This window comes from Bidens hawaiensis, unplaced genomic scaffold, assembly GCF_021521415.1.
Source record: "Bidens hawaiensis isolate Kalapana, Puna unplaced genomic scaffold, B.hawaiensis_p1.1 tig00006555_1, whole genome shotgun sequence".
Lineage (NCBI taxonomy): Eukaryota > Viridiplantae > Streptophyta > Magnoliopsida > Asterales > Asteraceae > Bidens > Bidens hawaiensis.
The window spans coordinates 915,595-941,141 of NW_027491442.1; the positions used below are offsets into that span (position 1 = coordinate 915,595).

At 34.0% G+C, this 25,547-nt stretch overlaps 2 protein-coding genes and 1 pseudogene across 4 annotated transcripts in view; 1 reads left to right on the top strand and 2 right to left on the bottom strand.

Annotated features, from left to right (window-relative positions):
* The first annotated feature begins 312 nt into the window (after positions 1-312).
* LOC143632949 (jasmonoyl--L-amino acid synthetase JAR4-like) lies at positions 313-3,417 on the top strand. The gene is made up of 4 exons (XM_077101357.1): positions 313-620; positions 719-820; positions 1,766-2,541; positions 2,720-3,417. Exons 1-4 carry the CDS (start codon positions 325-327, stop codon positions 3,259-3,261), a joined length of 1,716 nt encoding a protein of 571 aa, XP_076957472.1. The 5' UTR covers positions 313-324; the 3' UTR covers positions 3,262-3,417.
* A 12,882-nt stretch (positions 3,418-16,299) lies between these two features.
* LOC143632924 (NADPH HC-toxin reductase 1-like) lies at positions 16,300-17,868 on the bottom strand (annotated as a pseudogene). The gene is made up of 5 exons (XR_013153598.1): positions 17,582-17,868; positions 17,294-17,460; positions 16,999-17,211; positions 16,531-16,904; positions 16,300-16,442 (listed from the first exon to the last, which is right to left on the bottom strand). The product of XR_013153598.1 is annotated as an NADPH HC-toxin reductase 1-like (transcript).
* Positions 17,869-21,035: 3,167 nt separating this feature from the next.
* Positions 21,036-25,547, bottom strand: part of LOC143632927 (NADPH HC-toxin reductase 1-like) — a 42,327-nt gene continuing 37,815 nt past the window's right edge. Inside the window, exons 5-6 of one of the 2 annotated variants that reach the window (XM_077101334.1) lie at positions 21,214-21,587; positions 21,036-21,123 (exon numbers count right to left, since the gene is read on the bottom strand). In XM_077101334.1, the coding sequence (XP_076957449.1) occupies positions 21,237-21,587 (351 nt within the window). In that variant the 3' untranslated portion in view covers positions 21,036-21,123; positions 21,214-21,236. Of the gene's footprint in view, positions 21,124-21,213; positions 21,588-24,231; positions 24,503-24,592; positions 24,967-25,547 lie in introns of those variants that run through there. The other variant, XM_077101333.1, reaches the window with a different exon arrangement.

Sequence of the window (25,547 nt, forward strand, 5' to 3'; positions counted from 1 at the left end):
GTCAAATTTGTCAAGAAAACATACACTCAAATTAATCATTTTTTTACATGGGTATGATTTAATTTTGGTTTCATGATATGGGTTTTGTTAATCTTGATGAAATCTTGCTGAAAGCTTTCACCTTTAGTCAAACTTGTCAAGAAAACAGACACTCAAATTAATCATCTTTTTTACATGGGTGTAATTTAATTTCAGTTTCATGATATGGGTTTTGTTAATCTTGATGTAATCTTGATGAAAGCTTCCACCTTTAGTCAAATTTATCAAGAAATTATCAAGAAACTGAAATCTTTTTGAATAAAATTGTTACAGGATCAAGAAACTATGTTGGTGAAGTCTGAAAAAAGATTTGATCCTGAAGAAGTGATTGAAGAATTTGAAGCTTTGACTAAAGATGCCAAGAGGGTTCAAACTGAAACTTTAAAAAAAATCTTGGAAGAAAATAGTGAAGCTGAATATTTAAAAAAATGGGGTCTTGATGGTAAAACTGACCCTGAAAGGTACAGTTCTTGTGTGCCTCTTGTTACCCATAAGGATCTTGAGCCTTTAATCCAACAAATTGCTGACGGTTCACCTCACCCTATTCTTACTGGCAAGCCAATTACCACAATTACATTAAGGTATTTTGTGCTATTTTGGTTTTTTACCATGTGCATTAAAGGTGGTTTGGTGATATATATAGCTGGCTTTTATGATTGTTTTTGTTGAATATTTATAGCTCTGGGACTACTCAAGGGAGGAGAAAGTTTGTACCTTTCAATGATGAATTGACCGAAACAACAATGCAGATTTTTCGAACCTCTTACGCGTTTAGAAACAGGTAGTTATTTAACGCGAAAGATTGATATGGAGTATTGTATATAAGATTATGATAAAATTAACTAAATAATATATATTATGTTATATATAAAAGTTATAATTATAATATTAATAAACGTAAATACAAATTATTTATAGTTAGTTAATAAATAACAGACGAACCGAGCTAGCTGAGTTATTATTTTAAAGATTATGATAAAATTAACTAAATAATATATGTTAATAAATAACGAACCGAGCTCCAGCTCTCATAAGTTAAACGAGCTGAGCTCTAGCTCCCATAAGTTAAATGAGCAGAGCTCGTGCTCTCATATGTTAAGTTAGCTGAGCTCGAGTCTAGTCAAGCTTTAACTAAACTCACTTACACCCTAGATATAGTTTCATGTGTGGTGTCCTCATGCCTGCTTTGTTGGTTTCTTGGAATTTGTATGTGATTGTGGTATAAATCTTGTTTCATGTGGGCGGTAATTTACAACGCGACCCTAAACGTGACACAAAAATAATCAGGTTTTGGGATTTCATATCTAGCCCGTTAAATAAACGGGTTATGCTCGGTTCAGCCTGCTTAATTAAACAGGTCATGTTCAAGTTGACTTGTTTAATTAAACAAGTCGACCCAGTTTGACCCGTTAATCCATTTAATCCACTTTTACAACCCACTAACTTGATTAACACGTTTAGAACTTGATTACCAACACGAATGACACTTTAGATAAATGAGTCAAACGGCTTTTCTTCGGGTTACACAATTACAAGTGTGTGCAGGCGAGGGTTAATGTTTTTGACACAAATAAAAACGTGTGCCGCCAACGCAAAATCCATGATTATAGTAGAAAACCTGTACCACAATTTGTACTTTACATGACACAAACTTTCTAACTTCATACTTTTATAAAGATCCAAACTTTGATTCTTTTTATTCTTTTTATGGTTTTCTTATGTGCAGAGAATTTCCAATTAGAAATGGGAAAGCTTTGAGCTTTATTTTTGGGAGCAAACAATTCAAGACGAAAGGCGGTTTACTCGCAGGCACTGCTACATCAAACGTATACCGAAGCGAACAATTCAAGAAAACAATGAAGGAAATGCACACCCCATGCTGCAGCCCTGATGAAGTCATATTCGGGCCCGATTTTCACCAATCTTTATACTGTCATCTCTTATGTGGCCTCATTTTTCATGATGAAATTCAGGTCATATCTTCTACTTTTGCTCATAGCATTGTGCACTCGTTTAGAACCTTCGAGCTAGTATGGGAAGAGTTATGTTCCGACATAAAAACCGGAACTTTATCGGCCCGAATCACTGTTCCAACGATCAGAACCGCAATGGCAAAGATCTTGAAACCGGACCCTGAGTTAGCAGACAAGATTCATGAAAAGTGTTTGACTTTGACCAACTGGTATGGACTAATCGAGGCGTTGTTCCCAAATGTGAAATACATTTATGGGATCATGACCGGATCGATGGAACCATATTTGAAAAAACTAAGGCATTATGCGGGTGGGATACCGTTGTTGAGTGCAGATTACGGGTCTTCTGAAGGGTGGATTGGCGCAAATGTCAACCCGACCCGCCCACCCGAAATGGCAACTTTTGCAGTGCTTCCCAACATTGGGTATTTTGAGTTCTTACCATTGAGAGATTATGACCCGAGACCCGCGGGTTTGACCGATGTTGAAGTTGGTCAAGAGTATGAAGTGGTTGTCACCAATTTCGCAGGTACACTTTTTTAGTCTTTTTTATTTCATGCCTTCTGTTTCGATGTAATAAAAAAACTTAAATAATAATAATTAGTTTTTTTAGAAATAAATACTAAATTGGAGCGAAAAAAAAAATAAAGATTTAAAGATCAAGTTCAAGATTCATTAAAGTTGACTTTTTGACTTTTCGGGCGCAGGCTTGTATCGTTACCGGCTCGGTGATGTTGTTAAGGTTGTCGGGTTCCATAACTCGACCCCAGAACTCCAATTCGTCTGCAGACGAAACCTAATGCCGACAATCAACATAGACAAGAACACCGAGAAAGATTTGCAGTTATCGGTCGAAGCAGCAGCAAAGCTGTTGACTGCTGAAAAACTCGAGGTGGTTGACTTTACGAGCCACGTTGACCTCTCTTCCGAGCCGGGTCATTATGTGATTTTTTGGGAAGTAAGTGGTGAAGCAAGTGATGACGTGTTTCAAGATTGTTGTAATTGTTTGGACTCCACATTCGTTGACGCCGGTTATGTGAGCTCCAGGAAGGTCCAAGCTATTGGACCGCTGGAGCTCAAAGTTTTAAAAAAGGGGTCATTTCAAAAGATTTTGGACCACTATGTTGGGTTGGGGTCCACTTTGAACCAGTTCAAGACACCAAGATGCGTGGGCCCGGTTAACCAGACTGTGTTGCGCATTCTATGTGATAACGTCGTAAAGAGTTACACGAGCACCGCTTTTGGTTAGTGTTGTTGGGGGTATATTTGTTTGTATTGTAGCAGTGTAGATTGCATATATGTTAAAAAGGGTTTGAAGTAATGTGCTTTTATTGTGTACAATTCCCATACACGAATATACGGTGTAATATATTAACAATTGTAACGTTTTAATATATTTATACTGTATTTTGTTGAGATATCAAGGGTGTTTATCGTGTCGGTTTTAGATTTTATGTGTTGCATGAATCGGAAATTTGAAAAAACACAAACTAGAACAAACGAGTACCAAAAATTAGAACATTAACGCCACGATCTGTCAAAAACAAAGGAATACGCTCAAAATCACAAAAGGAACTAAATAAGAATCTCTAACTTGAGGAAAATCTCAAGTAGATGAAGATGATTGCTGGTAAGTCGTAATGAAGACCTTTTAAGATCAGAGTAGAAAATGATATTTCGGTGTTAACTTTATTTCTTTCCAAAGGCTATTATATCCCGACAAGGTGTGATGGTTCCTTCAGGGTTTCATACTCATCACGCGTATAATTTGAAATACGAAAATTGGATTTTAATTTAATTGCGTATTGGTCGATAATAATTCATACTACACTTTGCCAATGAAAATCCCACTTTATTATTTTTGTTGCCAAGAGCAATCTCAGTAGCATAATCATCATACATTTATACTTGATTTTGACTCGATTTATGAATGAACGAAGAAACGCACTAGCGAAATCGAGGGTAGGTCAAATGTAAAATGAGTGTAAAAAATCTACGATGATTATGTTACTGGGATTGCTCTTAGCAACAAAAGTGAAAGTTAAGATTATCATTGATTAAAGTGTAAGTATGAAGTATTGAAGTATTAATGTATTATCAAATATCAATATGGAAAATGAGCATTGGAAACGACTTGAGACGAGTTATAACCGGCTTTATTCAATTTGTGCACACATTTAATCATTTTCATTTAAAACCTATGCATTTATAATTGTCACACACCATTGAAGGGTTAGATCTAATTTCCAATTTCTCATCATTTTACTTTTTTTTTTGACAATTTATCAACACCTACAAACCCTCAATGATCACAACTAAATTTTGAGGTTGGATACATTTTCAAGATATCACCAGTCTTGCTCTCATTATTGTTAATTTGATGCAGTCTCATATACTTAAAATGTTAAGCAATCGACATAAAAGTCAATATGCTTGAAATCGTAACAGATAATATACCATTGATTAAGGTACACGTCTTGTCCTGGGTACTACCAACACTTTCACTAACTACTATGATGCTGATTGGGGTAGATGTCCTTATTCCCATCGTTCTACATCTTGTTACTGTGTGCTTATGGAAGCTAATGCATACTGTTGGTCTTTAAAATGACAACCTACTATTTTAAGATCTAGCGTGGAGGCTGAATACCGTGGTGTGTGATAGTCGGTCAGTTTGTATAGAGTTTAGTTCGTTTATTTGTTAGTTTTACTCGGTTTTTGCACGAACTTCGATACTTCATATGCGTTTGTTATGTTTCAGGTCACTAGTGATTAAAGCAACTATTTTGGACCCGTACGAGCACAAAATGAAGACCCAGGATGACCAGCACGCATTACGGGACACAAAACTTGATTTGCTGGAGAAGGGACCATCGCGATACACGATGGGTGTGGAATACTGTCCATCGCATATCACGATGGACTTTATTTTTAAAACTGTTTGACTTTTGGTCCATTGCGATACGCGATGGACCATTGAAGACCCCATAGTGTAACGCGATGGGTGGCAGATTTGTGAAAGTTAAGGTTTTGATTTATATTACGTTTTGACGACCCTATGATGTTTTATCACGTTCCATAGCAGTTTTGAAGAGACAAGAGACCATTTCCATCATTCCAAGACACCTAGAGATCATCTACATGGCTTATGTTCGCTTAATTGAAGATCTTTTGATGTCGATGCTCGGCTAATCGTCTCGAGTCATACCCGGGGATGTAGAGTTTGTAACTTTCTAGTTTTCTCATGTATTTAAGAACAACTAATTGCAATTGCCTTTGATTAATCTATGAGTATTGATGTCTAACATTGTTGTGCATTCAGTCAGTTTAGGTTTATTCGATCAGAACGATTAGTTTGCCTCTTGCTATGATAATTGCTTATAGGGTTGTTTTGGCTAGTTGAATACAATGAAGCATACAATTGCCCTTAGCTTAGTTGAGTCACACTAGCCGGAATTGTTTGATGACCAGTGCCGTGTGTTAGCGATTGTTGGTGCCTATGGTTTTTTTAGTTAGCTAATCTGTAATTGATCATTGATAGTTAATCTGTTATGTTAATATGAGATTACTGTTAATTTGCTTACTTGTACTCCTGGGTGTGATTTGTCTTTGACAACTGTTTGAACTTGCTTAAGTTACTTGTTTTGTTTGTTTAGTAGTAAATCAATTCCTTTGCTAGTGTGATCAGCACTTCGGACATTTACTTCATAATATTTGGAATCGGTTACACGTTACATTGACCACATACTTACCCTAGCCTGCTTAAGGTGATTAGAAATACTGATTCACTTGTTTTTTACTAGATAGTAACAGTCTAGCATCAGTGTGGTGAATGTTGTAGCTAACAACTAACGTAAACGGTAAGAGAATATGCTTGTTCAAAAACTATAATTATTCTTGGATGCCCATTTTGAATCGTAATGTGACATACTGACATTGATGTGCAATTGGAGTTTAATGTATCATATAACATGACTTGGGAGAAAAAACAAAAAGCAATTTGGACCACTCTTTCAAAATATTTAATAGTGTACAAACTAGTAGTGATTAAATTTTTGTCCCCATCATTTATTGAGATAATGTTTAACCCTGTCTGATAAACACACCATGTGTAGATTAACATTTCTAACCGGTTCGCATTTGTGATTCTGGTACAGTGGTATGGTATGATGGTTAAGGCTTTGGATCTTGGCCCAGTGTTTTTCTTTAGTAGTGGGTCTTCTCGTTGATAAAGTTCTTGGGTGAGTCATGTCTGGAGTATCAAAATTAGTATGGAAGGTTGACATTTTGTCTAAGAAAAACTCACTGGGGCAATCGTGGTAGATCTAAAAGCTGTTAAAGGACATTTCTTGTTCGTTTAATACGCGAACAATATTTGGGTAAAAAGGATAAATATTAAACAGATTGATACGACAAAACATATTTAAAACTTGAATAAAAAATACAAGCGTATATATTGTGTGTGTGCTTTTTTAATAATAACTTAACGGGAGCATAGATAAATAGGGAAAAGTTAAATTACAAAGGGAGATAAAAATGAGAAGGGTGAAAAGGATTTGTGGCCACACAAAATACCCCTAATAAAAATTCCAAAAAATTAATAAAAAAAATCATAATTCAAAATATAAATAAAAATTAAAAAAATGAACAAAAGACACAATTACAACTAAAAAAAGACATAATAAATCGCAAAATATAACACAATGCCGAACAAAATATAACAAAATGTTAACTAATATAACACAATATCAAGAAAAAAAAAGACACAACGTGTCACACCCCGACCAATGAAGGCGGAAACGTCGAGACGCGACATGATTGCTCATTGCACAATGACACTATAAAGTTACAATATTTAACAACTCATTTAAATCCATATCATCACAAATAACACAACAATTGTTCATACAAAATGCCAAATAGATAGATAAACAAATAACTTGTTCTTTTATTTTCTAATATCCTAAATCCAAGATAATAAGTTTCTTCAAGTAATCCAATCAAGCTAACATTAACCTGTAACATTGCATAAAATAGAGGTTGTCAACACGAAGGTTGGTGAGCAATTTTCATAGTTTTGGACAATAAGTATATAGTATGAAATCCACAACTAGTATATGAAAACAATAAATAATAGCAACAATTTAGATAATAAAACCGTCAATAAGAATACATTGACGAACCGTCAATAAGAATACATTGACGATAATAATGAAATCGTCAATAAGAATACATTGACGACACCTTTCTATATAGGGATACCATATATACTCGAAATTAACGTATGATCATACTTTGATGAGGCTACCCGCCTTAGCATTCAAGAGGCTACCCGCCTTAGCATTCAAGAATTTGCACATAATCATGTAAAGCATATAACACCAAATCGAGCATTTATTTAAGTAAACATATACAATACGTATTGTGGTTTAAGACTCAAGTATAAATCATTTGAATTTGAATAAGTATGCAATGCCACCCCCAAAACGAAAGATGGAAAACGAGGGATGAAAAAGTACTCACATTAACAAGTAACTTGAAAGATAGTGTCGTGAATAATTGGAGAGATCGGTTTAACGAGCAAGACCTATATTAAACGGGTCTTGTGTTAGTAGGTAGTCTTGGAAGGGTTTAAAATAAAATACATGACAAATAAAGTAAATAAATAAAGTTTAGGATTTAAAATGTAAATATTTGAGAAATTAAAGAAACGAGTTTTGTAAAATAAGTTTACTCGAAACCGGGTCCCGGTATTCTATTCATTAGTTTTTTTCTTTTTTTTACTCAACCTATGTTAAGTAATAATGTGGGTTAAAATGCGATATTGCAAAACCCTTGGTTATAAGAATACCAAAACGAGGTTTAAACGAGTGTTAGTAGGTAGTCTTGGAAGGGTTTAAAATAAAATACATGACAAATAAAGTAAATAAATAAAGTTTAGGATTTAAAATATAAATATTTGAGAAATTAAAGAAACGAGTTTTGTAAAATAAGTTTACTCGAAACCGGGTCCCGGTATTCTATTCATTAGTTTTTTTCTTTTTTTTTACTCAACCTATGTTAAGTAATAATGTGGGTTAAAATGCGATATTGCAAAACCCTTGGTTATAAGAATACCAAAACGAGGTTTAAACGAGTGTTCGGGTTTGTCGGTTCGAGACTTGATAATTGACCAAGCTCACAGTTAACTTCCCAAAATAATAAATGTTATGAGATAACCCAATAAAATCAAAATAGACTTAACCAAGTATGTAGTTCTATTGTGAAGAACCTTAATGTTCGTTAAGCGAGTATACGACCTTATCGGTTCGAACTTGTTATAAGATCAAGTTGGTTACCGACATGCCAAGTATGTTTAGAAATTAACTAAAATTGATTTAAAATATAATCTTGAAGAAAAATATGAGTTTTGGTGGCTAAAAACACACTTGTGTGTCTTAAGCGAGTGAACTCGGTTTAGTCTCGGTTTTTGGTTCGGTCCTTGACTCGGAATAAGACCGAGGATGGTTACCACATATCCAATTACCATGGAACTTGTAAAATAACTTATAAATAATAATACTCAAGTTTTACATTCAAAAAGTTAACAATAAAGCATTTAAACAAAAGTTCAGTTTTTGGTTCGGTCCTTTACTCGGAATAAGACCGAGGATGGTTACCACATACCCAATTGCCATGGAACTTGTAAAATAACCTATAAATAATAATACTCAAGTTTTACATTCAAAAAGTTAACAATAATGCTTTTAAACAAAAGTTCGGTTTTTGGTTCGGTTCTCAACTCGGGATGAAACCGAGGCTAGTCACCACATACCCAATACCATGAAACTTGACAAATATGAACAATAAACTAAAATATGTAGAATTTAAGCAAGTATAACAAGTTATATGGTTAGATTGTTAAATATATAAACAAGGACTACAAAGTCCTCCATGTAACCTTGCCTTACTAGCCCGACATTTCAACCGGTCGAGACTGGAGAAATGAAAGACCGAAGGTAAACAAGGAGTGTATATTATATATATGTTGTAACATCAAGCTTTAAGTATTGAGAAGTTAGTTAAAATGAAAGATTAGCTTATGAAGAACAACCTTAGAATTCAAGAATTTGAGAGAGAAATGAAGAAATGAGCAAGCACAAATGAAGAAGATGGGTGTGTATATATAGGGTAAGTTGAATGGGTCTTTCATAAAGGGTGTTTCATGAAAATGGGTTGGTTATAGACCCAAGAAAGCACAAACTACAAATGGGTCCTTCAAGTCTCCATTTTGGTAGTTTTAGTCCCTGGAGTTCGTTTTGAGCGGTTTCGGGGAATTTTAAGAACCGAAAAGGGTGTTTTTTTTATCCAACAACTATAAAACAAATATTTAACATACAATTCATCATTTTGATAATATCGAAAGGTTCGGGATACAAAACGGGTCGGGTTTACATTAAAAATACAAGTATAAAATAACCCGAAATTGACAAATGTCACACAACGTCAAGGAAAAAAGACACAATCAATGACGAAAATAAACACAAAACACAATGATAAACAAAAAGACAAAATGGTCTTTTCACTCAACATTGTGTCTTTTTTAAGTTTTTTTTATATTTTTTTTTAAGAACGAGGATGACGGTGGAAACATTTTTTATGTTTTTACTTTTTTTGTTTTTTTATTAAATTTTGAGTTGTGATTTTTTATTTATTTATCTTTAATATTTTTTGAAGGGCTTTTTTGTGTGGCTATAAATCATTCTCATCATTCTCATTTTTGTCTCCCTTTGTCGAATAACTTGACCCTAGATAAATAATCAAAGTCTACCAAGAAACTAGACCAAACAAACACCACCACCATAGTATCAAAACAAAGATATATTACAAAGTTGAAACGACACCAATTAAGCACCTATCTCCCATAGTGATACTTTACCCAGGATTAAATTTATAATATTTGGTGTAGTTTGTTTTTCTTAAGTCCTTACTACTACAAAAACATGAATTTTCTATGACCGAATCCATGGCAAACGCCATTTCGCTACATGCTTGCTATCAATTTGGTTTGTGGCTACGAGTCTCATAGCTAATTTATTTGCGACGAACTTTAGCTATATAATCATATTTTGTGACGATTTTAGCTACAAAAAGGAACATCACTATTTTAGCTTTGGATATTTCTGTGGAAGTGTTTGCTACGAGATTTTGTTTTAGCTACAATATTTTGCTACAAACTTTTAGCTATAGGCTATAGAATATAGCTATGGATTTTAGCTACGGAGTTTTATCTACGGTTTTAGCTACGAAATATTGTTAGATATTTTGCCACAAATTTTGCTATGCATGGATATCATTTGCAACGCAACATCCATAGCTAAACCGTAGCAAAACAATGCCTATAGCTAGTCTGTAGCTAATTCGTAGCAAACTTGCAATCGATCTTAGTTGTAGGAAAAGTCTGTAGCAAATAACTGTTTTTGTAGTAGTGGTGTTGTATTGGAACCAATTTTGCTTGGGCTAACTTTTCTTTTACATCAAAGCGAGAATACCGTATGTCGCCTTTGTTTCACACCTATGTGTGTGTAATCGGACACTCTGCATGCATTATATGAAATGTCGTACTTTGAAGTTAAAATGGTTGATTATGGCCATCTTCGAGATATCAAGTGCTAACGAGGAGTATAAAAACCGGACATTCTATAATATACATATATATATATATATATATATATATATATATATATATATAATATTGCCTCATTTCACTTTCTACTAGGCCCTTTTTTCAGTTTTTTTTCTCAATTAAACATAAACAGTCTAAACTGGGGTCCCTTTTTTTCAGTGTTTTTTTTTGCCCGATTAAACATAACAAACTAAACTAGGCCTTTTTTTAAAGATTTTTTGGCCAAATTTCATCAATTAATGTTTAAAAAAATTTGTGTCCTGGACTGGAACTGTGCCCTAAACGTTCGCCAAGCCTAAACTTGGGTCTATGCCTGCTTTGATACTGATTAGATTCATCGACAACACACCATCACATGTGGTTATGTTTTTGGGATTATCAGTTTATTCAAACCAGACTACTCCTATTTGAAAATATTACAATTGAATTATAATTTGATCCGAGTTGGAACAAGATTCAGGGTTTTTTGGGACGATGCAGTTTGAGCTTCATATATTTTAAAATTTGTCATTTAAATTTGATTCGATTCGATTCGATTCGATTCGAATTTATGGTGTTTTGGTGCATTCTTGAACAGCCTAGCCTAGTTAGGTCCTTCGTATTGCATTTCATAGTATAGACATGCGCATCACAAAATTCCCCTAAAATTCACCTTAAAATTAACATTCATGATATTATATGATTATTCAACCAACAATCTCTTCTAAATCCACTCATAGCCTTCAAAAATCATGTTAGGCTACTTATTTTTCCTTGTATAACTGTGACAATTCATCATATTTTCACACATCAACATTGTTATAGCTAAAAGTTAAATATTAAATACACATGTATGTCAAAAAATGGATCAAGACCATGTGATCCTAAATCCCAAAACTATCAAAAGAAATAATTAATTCCTACATAATTGGTGACCACATGGTAACAAATTCACATTAATTATCTATTAATCGAATTTGCATATCTTTTCTTCTTTTTTTTTCAAAGGCCAGTTTATTAAAAAGCAGAATTGAAATTACAAGAAGCAACAAGTCCAAAACACACAAGAAAGGAAAATACAAAAGAAAGACCCGATACATGAACAACGTTAATCATCAAAAAGAAAATTCACAAAGTTAAACTTGCTCCAGCCTCCGTTTCTCCCAATCCAAGCTCGATTTCTTGCTTCGATGCTTCAACTACAAGGAGGCGGATATGACATCATTCACCACTTTGGAGATTTGGTAAGGAAAACTTTTAAAATAAGATCATTTCTTGATTTTCATGCCATCCAACACGTTACCCGCCAAGATAGATTGAACCGCAAAACACTCCTACTTGTTCTTAATATTTTTGCTCGGATAATCAAGAATCTCCATCGTGCAAAAGTTGGCCAGCTTTGGTAATTAATAGAGCTATATCAAGGATATATTATATTATTATGATGCCATACTTTTTAATCATAGTCATTTTTATTACTAAGAAAACTAGCCAAAACATTTTATTTGCCTAACTAACAATATTATAGTAAATATTATTATTTTTCTTTTAGCAAACTCATAAATCACTAGCCCACGTTGTGATACCTATGAAATGAAGATATTCTCCCTCTTGAATAAAAATGCAAGACTCACTCAAAGATGCATGTTTCTTTGTCGGCAAACACATGCCTCATGCCTCCCTATTACAAGGATTATCTAAACTTCCCAAAGAGGGCAATTAGGGAAATCCAACTATAATAACTCAATAATATGACATAATCAACTGATCAAAGAATATTTTTGTCTCTTCCTAAACCCTTTTTTTATTACAAATGATAGTTTTCCCTTGGTACATTAAGATCCAACTTCATATCCCAATGATCTAGCTAGTCATCATCAATGAATCTTTGTCTTTTGTCGACAACATATGTCCGGATTCTTAGTAATCTAATACCTTTATAATTGAGTCTTTGTGTACAAGAAAACATAAGAGGTTAGATGGAACAACAACAGCAGCAGCAACAACAGCAACAGCAAAATCAACTACTTGAGGGATTAGATTCAAAGATATGGGATTGTGGTAGTCCTTTGTATGATTCATATGAGTTGGTGTCCATTACAAGTGTTTTAGATAGGCATCTAATGAAGTTTCCATATGTGATCAATCGATCGACAAGGTCGATTACTCATCCATCATCTCATTCGTCAGTGTTTCCGGTGCCCGTGACACCAATGGCTACCCATCCACCGAGAAAGATGAGCGAGTGTTTATTCATGCCCTCATTCAAGTTATGGAAGCATAAGACGAACAATGCGGGTAAAGTCAAAGTCGGGATTTTGAAAGTTTTAGTCAGAGGTTGGTTTCATGGAACAAATGATTGTTCTTGTAGTTGAGAGTCTTGATTGTTTTCCTATTTGCATTGTTTCTTCATTCATGTATATGTGTATGTATAGTTTTATGGTATTCTTATGATCAAAGTTTTCATGTAAAGCTAAGTTACACTTTTCTATGTGACAATGTTATAAAATTTGGTTGTATCTTGTAAGTTAACAAGTTGGAATTTGATTACATGTAAGTTTTTTCACATTCTTTAAATTTAAGATATAGCACAGATATTTAAGTGTCCTGAATTTATTCATAAAAAGTAGGAGTAAAATCATGGCTGGCTAGGGGTAATTGCGGCTAGCTAGCCAGTAAACAAACTGAATGTTTAATGAATTGTTTGACGTGAAGTTCGTTTATATTTGTTCATTTAATAAACAAACGAACATGAAAAAAAAGTTTGTGTTCATTTAATTAAATGAACGAGCGTGAACACAACAAGTTTCGTTTGTTAATTTATGTTCATGAATGATCGTTTATACACGCTCGCTGATGTTTGTTCATATATGTTCGTTTATGTTTCTTTGTGTTCATTTATGTTTGCTTACATATGTTCATATATGTTAGTTTATATTTTCTCAGTCATGTTTATTTATGAGCGTTTATGCTCATGAATTGTTCGTTTGGATTTCAAAAGAACAAACATAAACGAACATAGACATACTTATTTTTTAAACGAGCAAACATGAACCCAAATATTTGTCTAATTTTGTGTCCTTGTTCATGTTTGTTCCGTGTTCATTTTTTTCGGTCACAGACCTAAGTGCAACGGTGGGCGACAATGCAAGGTTACATGGATTTTAAGTATAAAAAATTATTGTTCGAAAAAAGATTAACATTAAATTTATAATAATCTGGATTTTATCTTAATGCTTTCTAAATTTATAATAATCTGGTACACGTAGACGATTGGCGCTAGAATATGAAAGTATCATCGTGAACGGATTGTGGGCTCAACCACTATGGTCCATATTATGGTGGCTTTCTAAATGTCAAATCAATGATGTAGCCTGTAGCCCAACATGATTTAGTTTTTGGTCCCTAGGAGTTAGGGATATAAGATCACGCTAATTATTCTGGTAAACATGTTTCTTTACTATTTGGTAGGGCCGGCCCTGAGAATCATTAAAAACTTTTAGACCGATGAAGATAGAAAAAAATTTAGGTCTTACACAAGATTTCTTTTTAATTGGGTTTAAAGTTTAAACAATTAAATTTTTAGTTTTTTAGATGTGTTCTTTGAGTTATGGCTTGGATTGTGATTTTTTTTTAAATAAAACGAGCATAAATGAATTAGGCAAATGAGTTTAAACATTAAAAATACATGTTTTTGTTTAAAAAAAATTATATATATGTATACATATATACTTTTTAAATCCAGACACCCCCCCTCCTCCCCAATATTTAAAAAAAAAACCACTCATTAAGTTATAATAAGTTATAAGGGCCAACAATATACTAGAAGAAAAGAGAAGCTAAATTGGTAGTTCTATACCTTTAAATTTTGCTTTTTCCCTCTATAAAATATACACTTTAGTGGATGACTAATTGACTATTGAAGATCGTGCAACAAAGGAGTGGTTGAACACAAAACTTTGTTTTCTTATAACATTATTGCTATCTCCTTCCATAAAGTCGAATATTCTTCTAGCACTCAATTAGGTGTGACACACACATATACACATATATTTGGAATGATTCACTAGATAACCGTAAAAAATGAGAACAAAGCACAAGCTCACTCTTATTTTTAGGTCATCATTGATCGGGTGCCAAAAGCCCAAAATGCTACAAATTTTATCAAAATATGAGAGCACGACTAGCACTGCAAATTACTTCTTGAACGACTTACCTCCACCCTTCTCTCATCCTCCTCACGGGCGTGCCTCTTCCACGTTCTCCCGGCATTTCTCTTTCTTCCATATCAGCCTAGGGGGCACACCACGGTTTCGCACAATGAAAATGATCTTACAATGGAGCACAAAATATTAGTGGTCGCATTTTGAAATATAAACTATAATAGTTGAATAAAAATGTAAAGTATTGTTTTAAAGAGGACTAACAACTATTTAAACGGATATCAGTTGCATGTCTACCTTTCTTCCATTTAGATCATTTATAACTCACCAGAAAGCCAAGTTTCGTGCCCAAGGATCATCAAGGACTGGCCCTCTTTATCTCTTCCCCTCTCACGTAACTCATTCGTGGACATCCTTGCATACAAACTTCAGGATCAGAAACCAATAACGTTTTTCAACTATCTTCCACTTTAGCCTTCTCACCTCCTCATCAACACCCGTAAGGATCAGTGGACATTAATGGCTATTAAGAAAATTTTGTGTTGCTTAATGGCTTATAAACTTAACACTTCTAAGAGATGATTTTTGATCTTTGATCTTGATATCATGCACTTTGAAAATTTCGTCACTAATGGAATTAATAGTATGATCATACAGTCACACTATTGGTAACTTTATGTAAATCTTCGTTAATTATTAGAATTAATACTCTCAAACAATCACTAGTAATAGCTTTCATATCGTGTAGATTAAATTACAAATTTTGCCTTTTCAACATCGCAAATTATCAAATGGGTTCTTTATGGAAATGACTTTCACTTAATATCTTTTATATGGATTTTATTAGTGACGATCCACTCTCTCATTTAAGTCTTCACATGAGGGCGCTTTAGTTATTATATTCTTTCGGCACTTTGTACCTTTTGTGATGGAAGTTTAGAAACCGAATGACCATATATTTTGGCTATTGTTCGAGGATCAATATATATTAGGCTTGGAGTATCGCTGAAAGATGGTTGGATATTAATTTGTCATCATATAAGAACCGAATGATTTGATGGTTTTGCCAGAGAGCTTTTTATCATACCACATCAGAAGTAGAAGCCGGTGGAGGCTATTGTGTTGACAGCTTGGTGAGTTATTTGGAAATTTAGGAACAAAGAGCTTTTCCAGACTGACAATTGCAATAGAGTACTATATTTGATCACATATTTCACTACTCGTTTTTGTGGTATTCTAGTCGAAATGCAAAATGTAGAATTGATTAGGTACATTGGTTAAAAACTCAATGTCGACTTCGTAAGTTTCTCTTTGTCCACGGTCTAGTGACTTGCTAGTTCGTGTCTTTTAATATAGTAGCCGTTAAAACAACAAAAAAACAGATTCCTAAAGTTTCTATATAAATGAATGAAAATGTAGAAATCTTTATTGAACATACCATGCATGCATAAAAGCTTATACAAATGCAAACTATGCATTGGTTATTTTTAGATAAGTCCTGATCCCTTTGCACATTCAAGACAATCATCTAGGATCATATTGGTACTATATTTGTAAACAACCCCTTTATCTTCGAGCTTCTTCGATCCCCATTTGATTTCTCTCTCATGTTCGTCTAGACACCTGAAACGGAAAACACACGATAACTCAACATATTAACATTTAGTATGTCATTTGTTTATTTCCTAACTTGCGTTATTTTAAAACTTACTCTTTGTTCAAATGTGGGTACGCTTTCTGATAATACTTTGCAATTTCTGCGCTTGTTACATACGAGCTAGCACATAAGAACCTCCCATTAACTGAGGGCGTCTCAGCACAATAAATATGTGCTCGACAAACATCCTCGATGTGAATGATCGGAATTTTCCCTAGCAATTCTTCTAGGTACCTTAGTGATTGGTAATGTATGGCATTATTTGCAATTTGTGATAGGAACATAATCACAGAGTGTGTTGGGTATGGTAGACATCCTCCACCTCCCACAAGGCCACAACCTAATGTCACTACCTCCAACACATTTGTTTCATGTTCCCCGAATTTCAATATTTCTTGCTCTGATTTTGTTTTGGAGTTTGTATAGTCCTATATGGAAAACATCACCAAAAGTATTATGAAAACAAGAAGTGAAATAAGAATAAATTAAGTATATACAAATCCAATAAAATTGGATTAAAACCTCTAACAAATCATTCGCGTAAGGTACATTGAGATGAGGGGATGTCCAACAACTTTCATCAATGGTGATCTTTTAACCGCTCTCATCAGCTTTTAAAGGCGAAGCTGCAACAACTGAAGCAGTATAGATGAGACGCTTCACTGTTCCAGAGTGTACGCAAGCATCAATGATCTTTTTCACCCCATTTACCGCTGCCTCAACAGTATTATTGTACTGTAAATTCACACAATCATACATTGACATTTGAACTATAAAAAAATCTTGATTATTTGCCATAAATTCAAGAAAGTAAGACCTTATAGCCAGTAGTGTGTTGCATGGGGGTTGCAACATGGAAAACAAAGGCACAACCCTGAATCGCTTTCTCGAACTCTTCTGGCTTGTAAATATCGGCTTCAAACAAGCGAAGCCTTTCTTCTGCATATGGAAAACTTTTCAAAAGTCCCACCTTCGACTCGTCACCTGCCAACGAAAATAATACTAGTTGAATACTAAACTCTCTAGGGTACGCACTTTGCACCTATCTTTAAATCGTTTACCTACACATATAAATACAAATATGAAGAAAACAAAAGTTACCTACCCAAGTTTCTTAATGTAGCATGAACAATGTAACCTTTTTGTAAAAGTGAGTTAACCAGGGCTGAACCAATGTAACCGGCACCTCCAGTCACACAAACCTTGCAGTTGCCCTTACTCTGAACCATTTTCGGATTCGAAAAACAAGCTCTTGATCGCTTTTCTTCTTTTCATTTTCTTTTATAGTCTCAAATATTGCAGTTTGAGAATGACCCTAACAAATAAAACTAGCTAGTGGGCATGCTATGTACATTTTAAATTCATGAACACTTCAACTGCCTGCTTATACCAAGGAATCCATATTAGTTTAATGAAAGTCTATGCATGCTGCAGGGATGCCACGGTTGTTAATTAATTAGAGGGTCTGACGCTCTACTAACAGGTTTACATATTAAATTAAGGTATATTGGTTTTTATTAATCTCAACTATCGTCTTTTGGTCATTACCGGTTCCAACTAACGAATTGGCTTCTGACGGTCCCAACTTTTAACGTATTTGCTCCTAACGGTCCGCGACTGATATAATCCTAACGTCGTTAGCTTCAGGTCGCCGGAAAAACATTTTTTGCCGGAAAACTCAAATTTTTTTCCCGAAAACTCAACATTTTCATCCCAAACATTTTGTATCGGACCTTTAGGAACCTTTTACTAGTAAAAGCCCCAATTAATATTGAGGTCGTCGGAAACCCTAGAACCATCGTTGGAATCGGTTGAGGGTGCTCAAGTAGTGGTAGTTGGTTGGTAGTGAGTCAATTGGTGGTGGTTGCGGTGTTCAAGTGGTGTTTTCCGGCAACCAATTTAACTTTTCCGGCCAAAAACGTTTTTACGACGACCTAAAACTAACGACATTAAGATTATGTGATTAAATATACCTTAAATTAATAACCTGTGATTAATTAAGATTAATTTTGTTATACTTTATTTATCAAATTATGTCAGTTGATTATAGAATACTAAAAAAGGTTAGATAATAAGACTGCTTTAAATAGATGTTGTTTATATATTTGTTGAACAATATCATTTATATATTGCCAAATCATTTTAATTCGTTATCTAAAAAGATGGTATCTTTTCTTAAGTGTTTTGATACTGTTTAGTTGCATTATGCATATGTGTTTACTGCACGACTACTTATGCATGTTGGGAACGTAGACACATGCCAACTAATTATAAGTCGTAGGCTTTTTAACAGCGTTTGGAACTATCCCCAATACTAAGTCTTTCTGAGACGAAATGTCAATCTTCCATAGTGATTTGACGCTCCAAGCATGACTCACTCAGGAACACAATCTAGGAAGAAACACACCACGACAGGAAACCTCTTGCGTCAGGTTTCGAACTTGAGACTATTAAAATCTTAAGTCTTAACCATCAGACCAATTGCAATTGTCGTAGCTTGGTAAGTTGGTAGTACAAGTGGGAGTTTTCTAGTGATTAAAGGGTGAAGAAGACTTTGAGTGCTGAATAACCATTAAGTCAATGTATAGGTTAATTAGTTAAATGATGCAAGTGGATAAACATATATTGATACTCTCTTCCAAGTAGGTCTATCATAACAATATATTTAACAAGTATTTTAACCTCACATTGTCTGGGCAGTCAATTTAAATAGTCAACGATAGATGAATCGTACACTCATAATCACCATCTGGTTAACAATAGACCAGTGACGGTCCAACCGTTTTGAAGGCCTAAAGCACATTAGATTATATGGGGGCTTCTTTCCAAAAATTTATTTTTTTTCTTACAATCCTAACATGTTAAAAATTTGTTAACATAAACTAGTAAGATTTTGTATAAGACATTGTTTTAGCTACTCCAACTCAAAATCAACAACTATAACACAAATAAAAAGAACTTTAACATAAACTAACTAATGAACTTGATAGATTCAATTAAAAAGAAAAACAAGCCAAAAATCAACTAAGCAGAAGTCAACCATAAATTTAGCAACAACTTAACGAAAGGAGAATAACCTTGAATCGTTAAAATGAAAACCGTAATAAAAAAAATCAAACATTTGAAATCTTGACTCATGAATGTCCATTGATTGTCAATTGAGTGTCGATACATTCTGAAACTTATAGGTGATTTCTTGTCTTCTTTCAAAATCAAACTCAGTGGTGTACATAAAAGAGAGTAATATAAGCATTCATCCTGATAATGTTTTTTTCCTAATCAAAGAGGGATCAAGTAATTCATTACATTTAATATAATCTTCATGTATTGTATATATACTTATATTGTTTCCTTTGCTAGCTTTTTATGAATAACTTTTCAATAAAGTAACCAGAGTTACAGCATATCTTAAAACAAATGTTTTAGCATTAGAGAATTATGCTACATGGTATTATAAAAGTAAACGGAAAAAAAAGAAAATTTATTGGAAGTTACAACATTTAAATTTACTATCTTAAAACAAAATGTTCATCATTAAAGAATTAAATTAGATGATATTATAAAAATAAATAAAAAAGAAAATATATTAGAAAAAACTGGCAAGCAAGAGATTCGAATAAATAAAAAGAAGATCTATTAGAAAAAATTGGCAAGCAAGTGATACGAGCCTCTGTCTGCAAGGAAAAAAAAAAGAAAGCAACATGCACACCACTGGACTACATAAACTTTATTTCATAAACTTGCAAAGTATATTAATAAGAACGTTCAAGGAATTATTTTTTCAATAAATGGGGCCTTCAAAGTTTGAGGGTCTAAAGCTAGGGCTTTAGTTTGTTATGTTATTGGGCCGACTCTGCAATAGACCACAATCGGCAACCACAACAGGTAAAACCGACTCAAAGTCTATGAAGTAGATGCAAATGAGCTTGAGGTGGTGAATTAGGGCTGAGATCACCAATCACGTCCTTGGTCCTCACCGGGTGAGCGGACTAACACATCGTGATATTGACTTCAGTGTCTTTGGATTTATACATTGGGATCAATGAGATTTTCTGATAATGCCTTCGATTTGAATGCATTTATTTGACAGAAACTACAAACATCATTATCGGGAAAAAAACATGGTGTTCTGATCATGATGCTTCTGCTTTTGAATGCGTTCGAAGAATGTGTATAACGCCTTTGAGTGGTACCTTGTAAGTATATTTACTTGTCTTTTTAATCATTTACAAATTAAGCCTTAACCATCACTCTCATGTCTTGGACCAGGATGTCAATGACACCTTTATGTGAAAACTAACATGTAATGCAATCTATGTGATTGTTTTTAAATTGTTATTTATTACGATTTCATAAAGTGGCATATAAATATTCTCACAATTCTCGTTAGTTCTGAAATCCAACTTAGTTGATCAATAATATCATCATAGCCAGTAACTTGAACTCCAATATAGAAATCATTGTTTAACAAACCTTACAACTAATCTGATACAACAAAACATTAGTTATTTCTATATAAAGCCTGATCTCTTTGCAAATTCTAGACAATCATCTAGGATCATCTCTGTACTATATTTGTACGAAAATCCTTTATCAACGAGCTTCTTCGATCCCCATTCAATTTCTCTCCCATGTTCTTCCATATACCTTAAACAAGAAATCCATGATGTTATAGAACATAGTTAACATTATGTCATTAATCCTTTGTGTCAAGTAAAATGTTATTCCAAAACTTACTCTTGGTTCAATTGCGGGTAGGTTTAATGATAATACTTAGCAATTTCGGCACTTGTTACATACGAGCTCGCACATAAGTACCTTCCAATAACCGATGGCGTCTCAGCACAAAAGATATGCGCCCGACAAACATCCTCGATGTGTACAATCGGAATTTTCCCTAGCAATTCTTCCATGTATCTTAGTGAGTGGTAACTTGGCACATGGTTGACAATTTGTGATATGAAGATCAAAAAGCTGCCTCTAGGGTATTGTAGACATCCGCCGCCACCGACCACCCCACAACCTAATGCCACCACCTCAAGCTCATTTGTTTTCTCTTCCCCAATTTTCAATATTTCTTGCTCTGATTTTGTTTTCGCGGTCGTGTAGTCCTAAGGAAACAACAATGAAAGATTTAGAAAGCTTGAAGTAAACTAAAATTGGTTGTTCACATAATTAGATTTATAAAGGAAACTAAGGTAGCGTTTGGTATGCAGGAATGACATGGGAAATGAAATGATTCATTGTAAGGGAATGAAAAAAATGGTGTTTGGTTGCTCGATGGAATGAAATCATCCATTACACATAAAATACTATTCCATTAAAACCATTCTTTCTCACCGCCGTTCTTTTTTTTCATTTCATTCCTCCTTCACCATACTTTCTCAACAACAACACCACCACCTAACAATAACCATCACCATTACCATCGGCACCACCACCACCTTACAACCAGCGTTACCACCACCACTGCCGTTGCCAACAATGTCGTCGTAACCACCGCAACCATTGTCGCTGTCATTGCCTGACCATCACCGCCACCACCACCACCATTGTCGTTGCGTGACCGCCACTGCCATACCATTGCCATCACTACCAATGCTATCATCGCTTGACCACCTCCACCATCGCCACAACCATTTTCGTGGCCAGAGCTACCACTGTCACCATTGTAGGTTGTTTTTTTTAAAGTATTTTGAGATAAGAGTGTTTTTATTATTTCTATTTCATTCCAACAATTTTTTTTTGGATACCGAGCAACATAAAGAAATAATTTATTTCATTCCATAGGTTAACCAAACAAGACAAAAGAATGGTAATGATCCATTTCATTCCCTTGTCCATTCCATTCATTCTCCCATTTCATTCCTCCTTCATTCCATTACCTCCAACCAAACATACCCTAAAAAAAATTAGAATTAAAGAAATGAAATTTTTAAAGATATATAATACAAGTGTTAAAAAAGGTTTATTATGTAAATAGCTTAAACGAGTACATGGTCTATAGTAGGATAGGCAAAGGCCCACTTTTGACTATTCACATCCCTTCTTTTATTTCTAAATTTAAAATTATACTAAAAATTATTATTTTATCTCTCTCATTTTCAATAAATTAATATTTTTTTATACATTTTGCCGGTACTTTTTCTAACTCTTTTAATTACAACTATTTTCTAAACGAATTAAAAAGTTAAGAATGAATAGCAATGTTTCAAATATATAAAAAAAATCATTGCATTTTTTAATCTTCTTTACTCACAGCATCTTAATTAAATCACACCTTACATTATAAAAATCTTTTTCATAGAAGTGGAGATAGGTTGTAAATGCTCTTTCTCTCCAAAATATTTAAGTAACCATGTTATACTTCCAATATTAATTTAGCCCAAAGGTATAAAATCTCAAATCTTAACTATCGGACCAGCAAACCAATTGTAATTAATTGTCGTAGTTAGGTAGTACAAGTGGGATTTTTCTAGTGATTAAAGGGTGAAGAAGACTTCCAAGTGCTGAATAAGCCATTAAGTCAAAGCATAGTTAATTAGTTAAATGATGCAAGTGGATAAATATATACGTTACTCTCGTCCAAGTAGGTCTATAGTAACAATATATTGAATTTTGTTTTATCTTGCTATCTTTTTTTATTGTTTAATACTTTAACAAGTATTTTTGTCCCACGTTGTCTGGGCGATCAATTTGAATAGTCAACGATAGATAAATCGTAAATTCACAATCACCGTCGAGCTAACAATAGACCACAATCGGCAACCACAACAGATAAAACCGACTCAAAGTCTATGAAGTAGATGCAAATGAGCTTGAGGTGGTGAATTAGGGCTGGGATCACCAATCACGTCCTTGGTCCTCACATGATGAGCAGACTAACGCCGCGTGATATTGACTTCAATGTCTTTGAATTAATTATACACTGGGGCAGTGGCGAAGCTTGGACTAAGACACCGGGAAGGGGGGGGACTCAAAATGTATACAAAAATTCATAAACGATGGGGGGCCGGACTCAAATTTTCAGCCGAAAACGCCTAAATTTACACTACGCATAAAAAATTTCGGGGTGAAAACGGAGAAATTTACACTACTACGCGAAAAAACCTGGGGGCCGAGGCCTCCCCGGCCCTAAGTAAGCTTTGCCATTGCACTGGGGTAAATGAGATTTTCTGTTAATGCCTTCGATTTGAATGCATTTGTTCTAGAGAAAGTGCAAACATTATTATCAGGGAAAAAAACATGGTTTCCTGATGATGCTTCTGTTTTTGAATGCGTTCGACAATCGTCGATCTAGAATGTGCATAAGGCCTTTGAGTGGTACCTTGTTGGTCTTATGGTTCACATGGAAGATATTACCTTGCATTACTCCAATTTCATTATATAGATCTGATATTTCAATATCATATACCGGTATGTAAAAACCTTTTTTAACAACGTTTGGAATAATCTCAATGTACGAGTGAGTCTTCCTGAGATGAGATGTCAACCGTCTATACTGAATTTGATGCTTCAAGCGTGACTCATCTAGGAAGACTATCAAGGAGGAACCCACCACTATAGAAAAAACCCCATTAGATTAGGTTTCGAATTTGAAACCTTAATATCCATAGCCATAACCATTATCCCTATGCTATTGGACCAGAAGGACGACACCAGCATGTAAAAACTAACTTGTAATCTATATATATGATGGTTTTCAAATTGTTATTTATGGTACGATTTCATAAACTGGTATATATGTTTTCACAATTCTCGTTACTTCTGAAATACAACATAATTAGTTGATCAATAATATCACCATAGCCAGTAACTTGAATTCCAATATAGAAATCATTGTTTAACAAACCTTGTAACTAATCTGATACAACAAAACATTAGTTATTTCTATATAAAGCCTGATCTCTTTGCAAATTCTAGACAATCATCTAGGATCATCTCGGTACTATATTTGTACGAAAATCCTTTATCAACAAGCTTCTTCGATCCCCATTCAATTTCTCTCCCATGTTCTTCCATATACCTTAAACAAGAAATCCATGATGTTATAGAGCATAGTTAACATCATGTCATTAATCCTTTGTGTCAAGTACAATGTTATTCCAAAACTTACTCTTGGTTCAATTGCGGGTAGGTTTTATGATAATACTTTGCAATTTCTGCACTTGTTACATATGAGCTCGCACATAAGTACCTTCCAATAACCGATGGCGTCTCAGCACAAAAGATATGCGCCCGACAAACATTCTCGATGTGCACAATCGGAATTTTCCCTAGCAATTCTTCCATGTATCTTAGTGAGTGGTAACTTGGGACATGGTTGACAATTTGTGACATGAAGATCAAAAAACTGCCTCTTGGGTATCGTAGACATCCGCTGCCACCGACCACCCCACAACCTAATGCCACCACCTCAAGCTCATTTGCTTTCTCTTCCCCAATTTTCAATATTTCTTGCTCTGATTTTGTTTTCGTGGTCGTGTAGTCCTAAGGGAAACAACAATGAAAGATTTAGAAAGCTAGAAGTAAACTAAAACTGGTTGTTCACATAATTAGATTTCTAAAGGAAACTAAAAAAATTAGAATTAAAGAAATGAAATATTTAAAGATATATAATACAAGTGTTAAAAAATGGTTATTATGTAAATAGCTTAACTAGGATAGGCCAAGGCCCACTTTTGAGTATTCACATCCCTTCCTTTATTTTTAAATCTAAAATTATATTAAAAATTATTATTTTATCTCTCTCATTTTTAATTAATTAATATTTTTTATACATTTTGTCAGTACTTTTTCTAACTCCTTTACTTACAATTATTTTCTAAACGAATTAAAAAGTAAAAGAGGATGAATAGCAATGTTTCAAATATATAAAAAAACCATTACATTTTTTATCTTCTTTACTCATAGCACTTTAAACCGTATCTTACATTATGAAAATCTTTTTCATAGAAATGGAGATAGGTTGTGAATGCTCTTGCTCTCCAGAATATTTAAGTAACCATGTTATACTTTCAATATTAATTTAGACATTTAGAGCACTCTAAAGCTTTTATTAGTGGGCAATT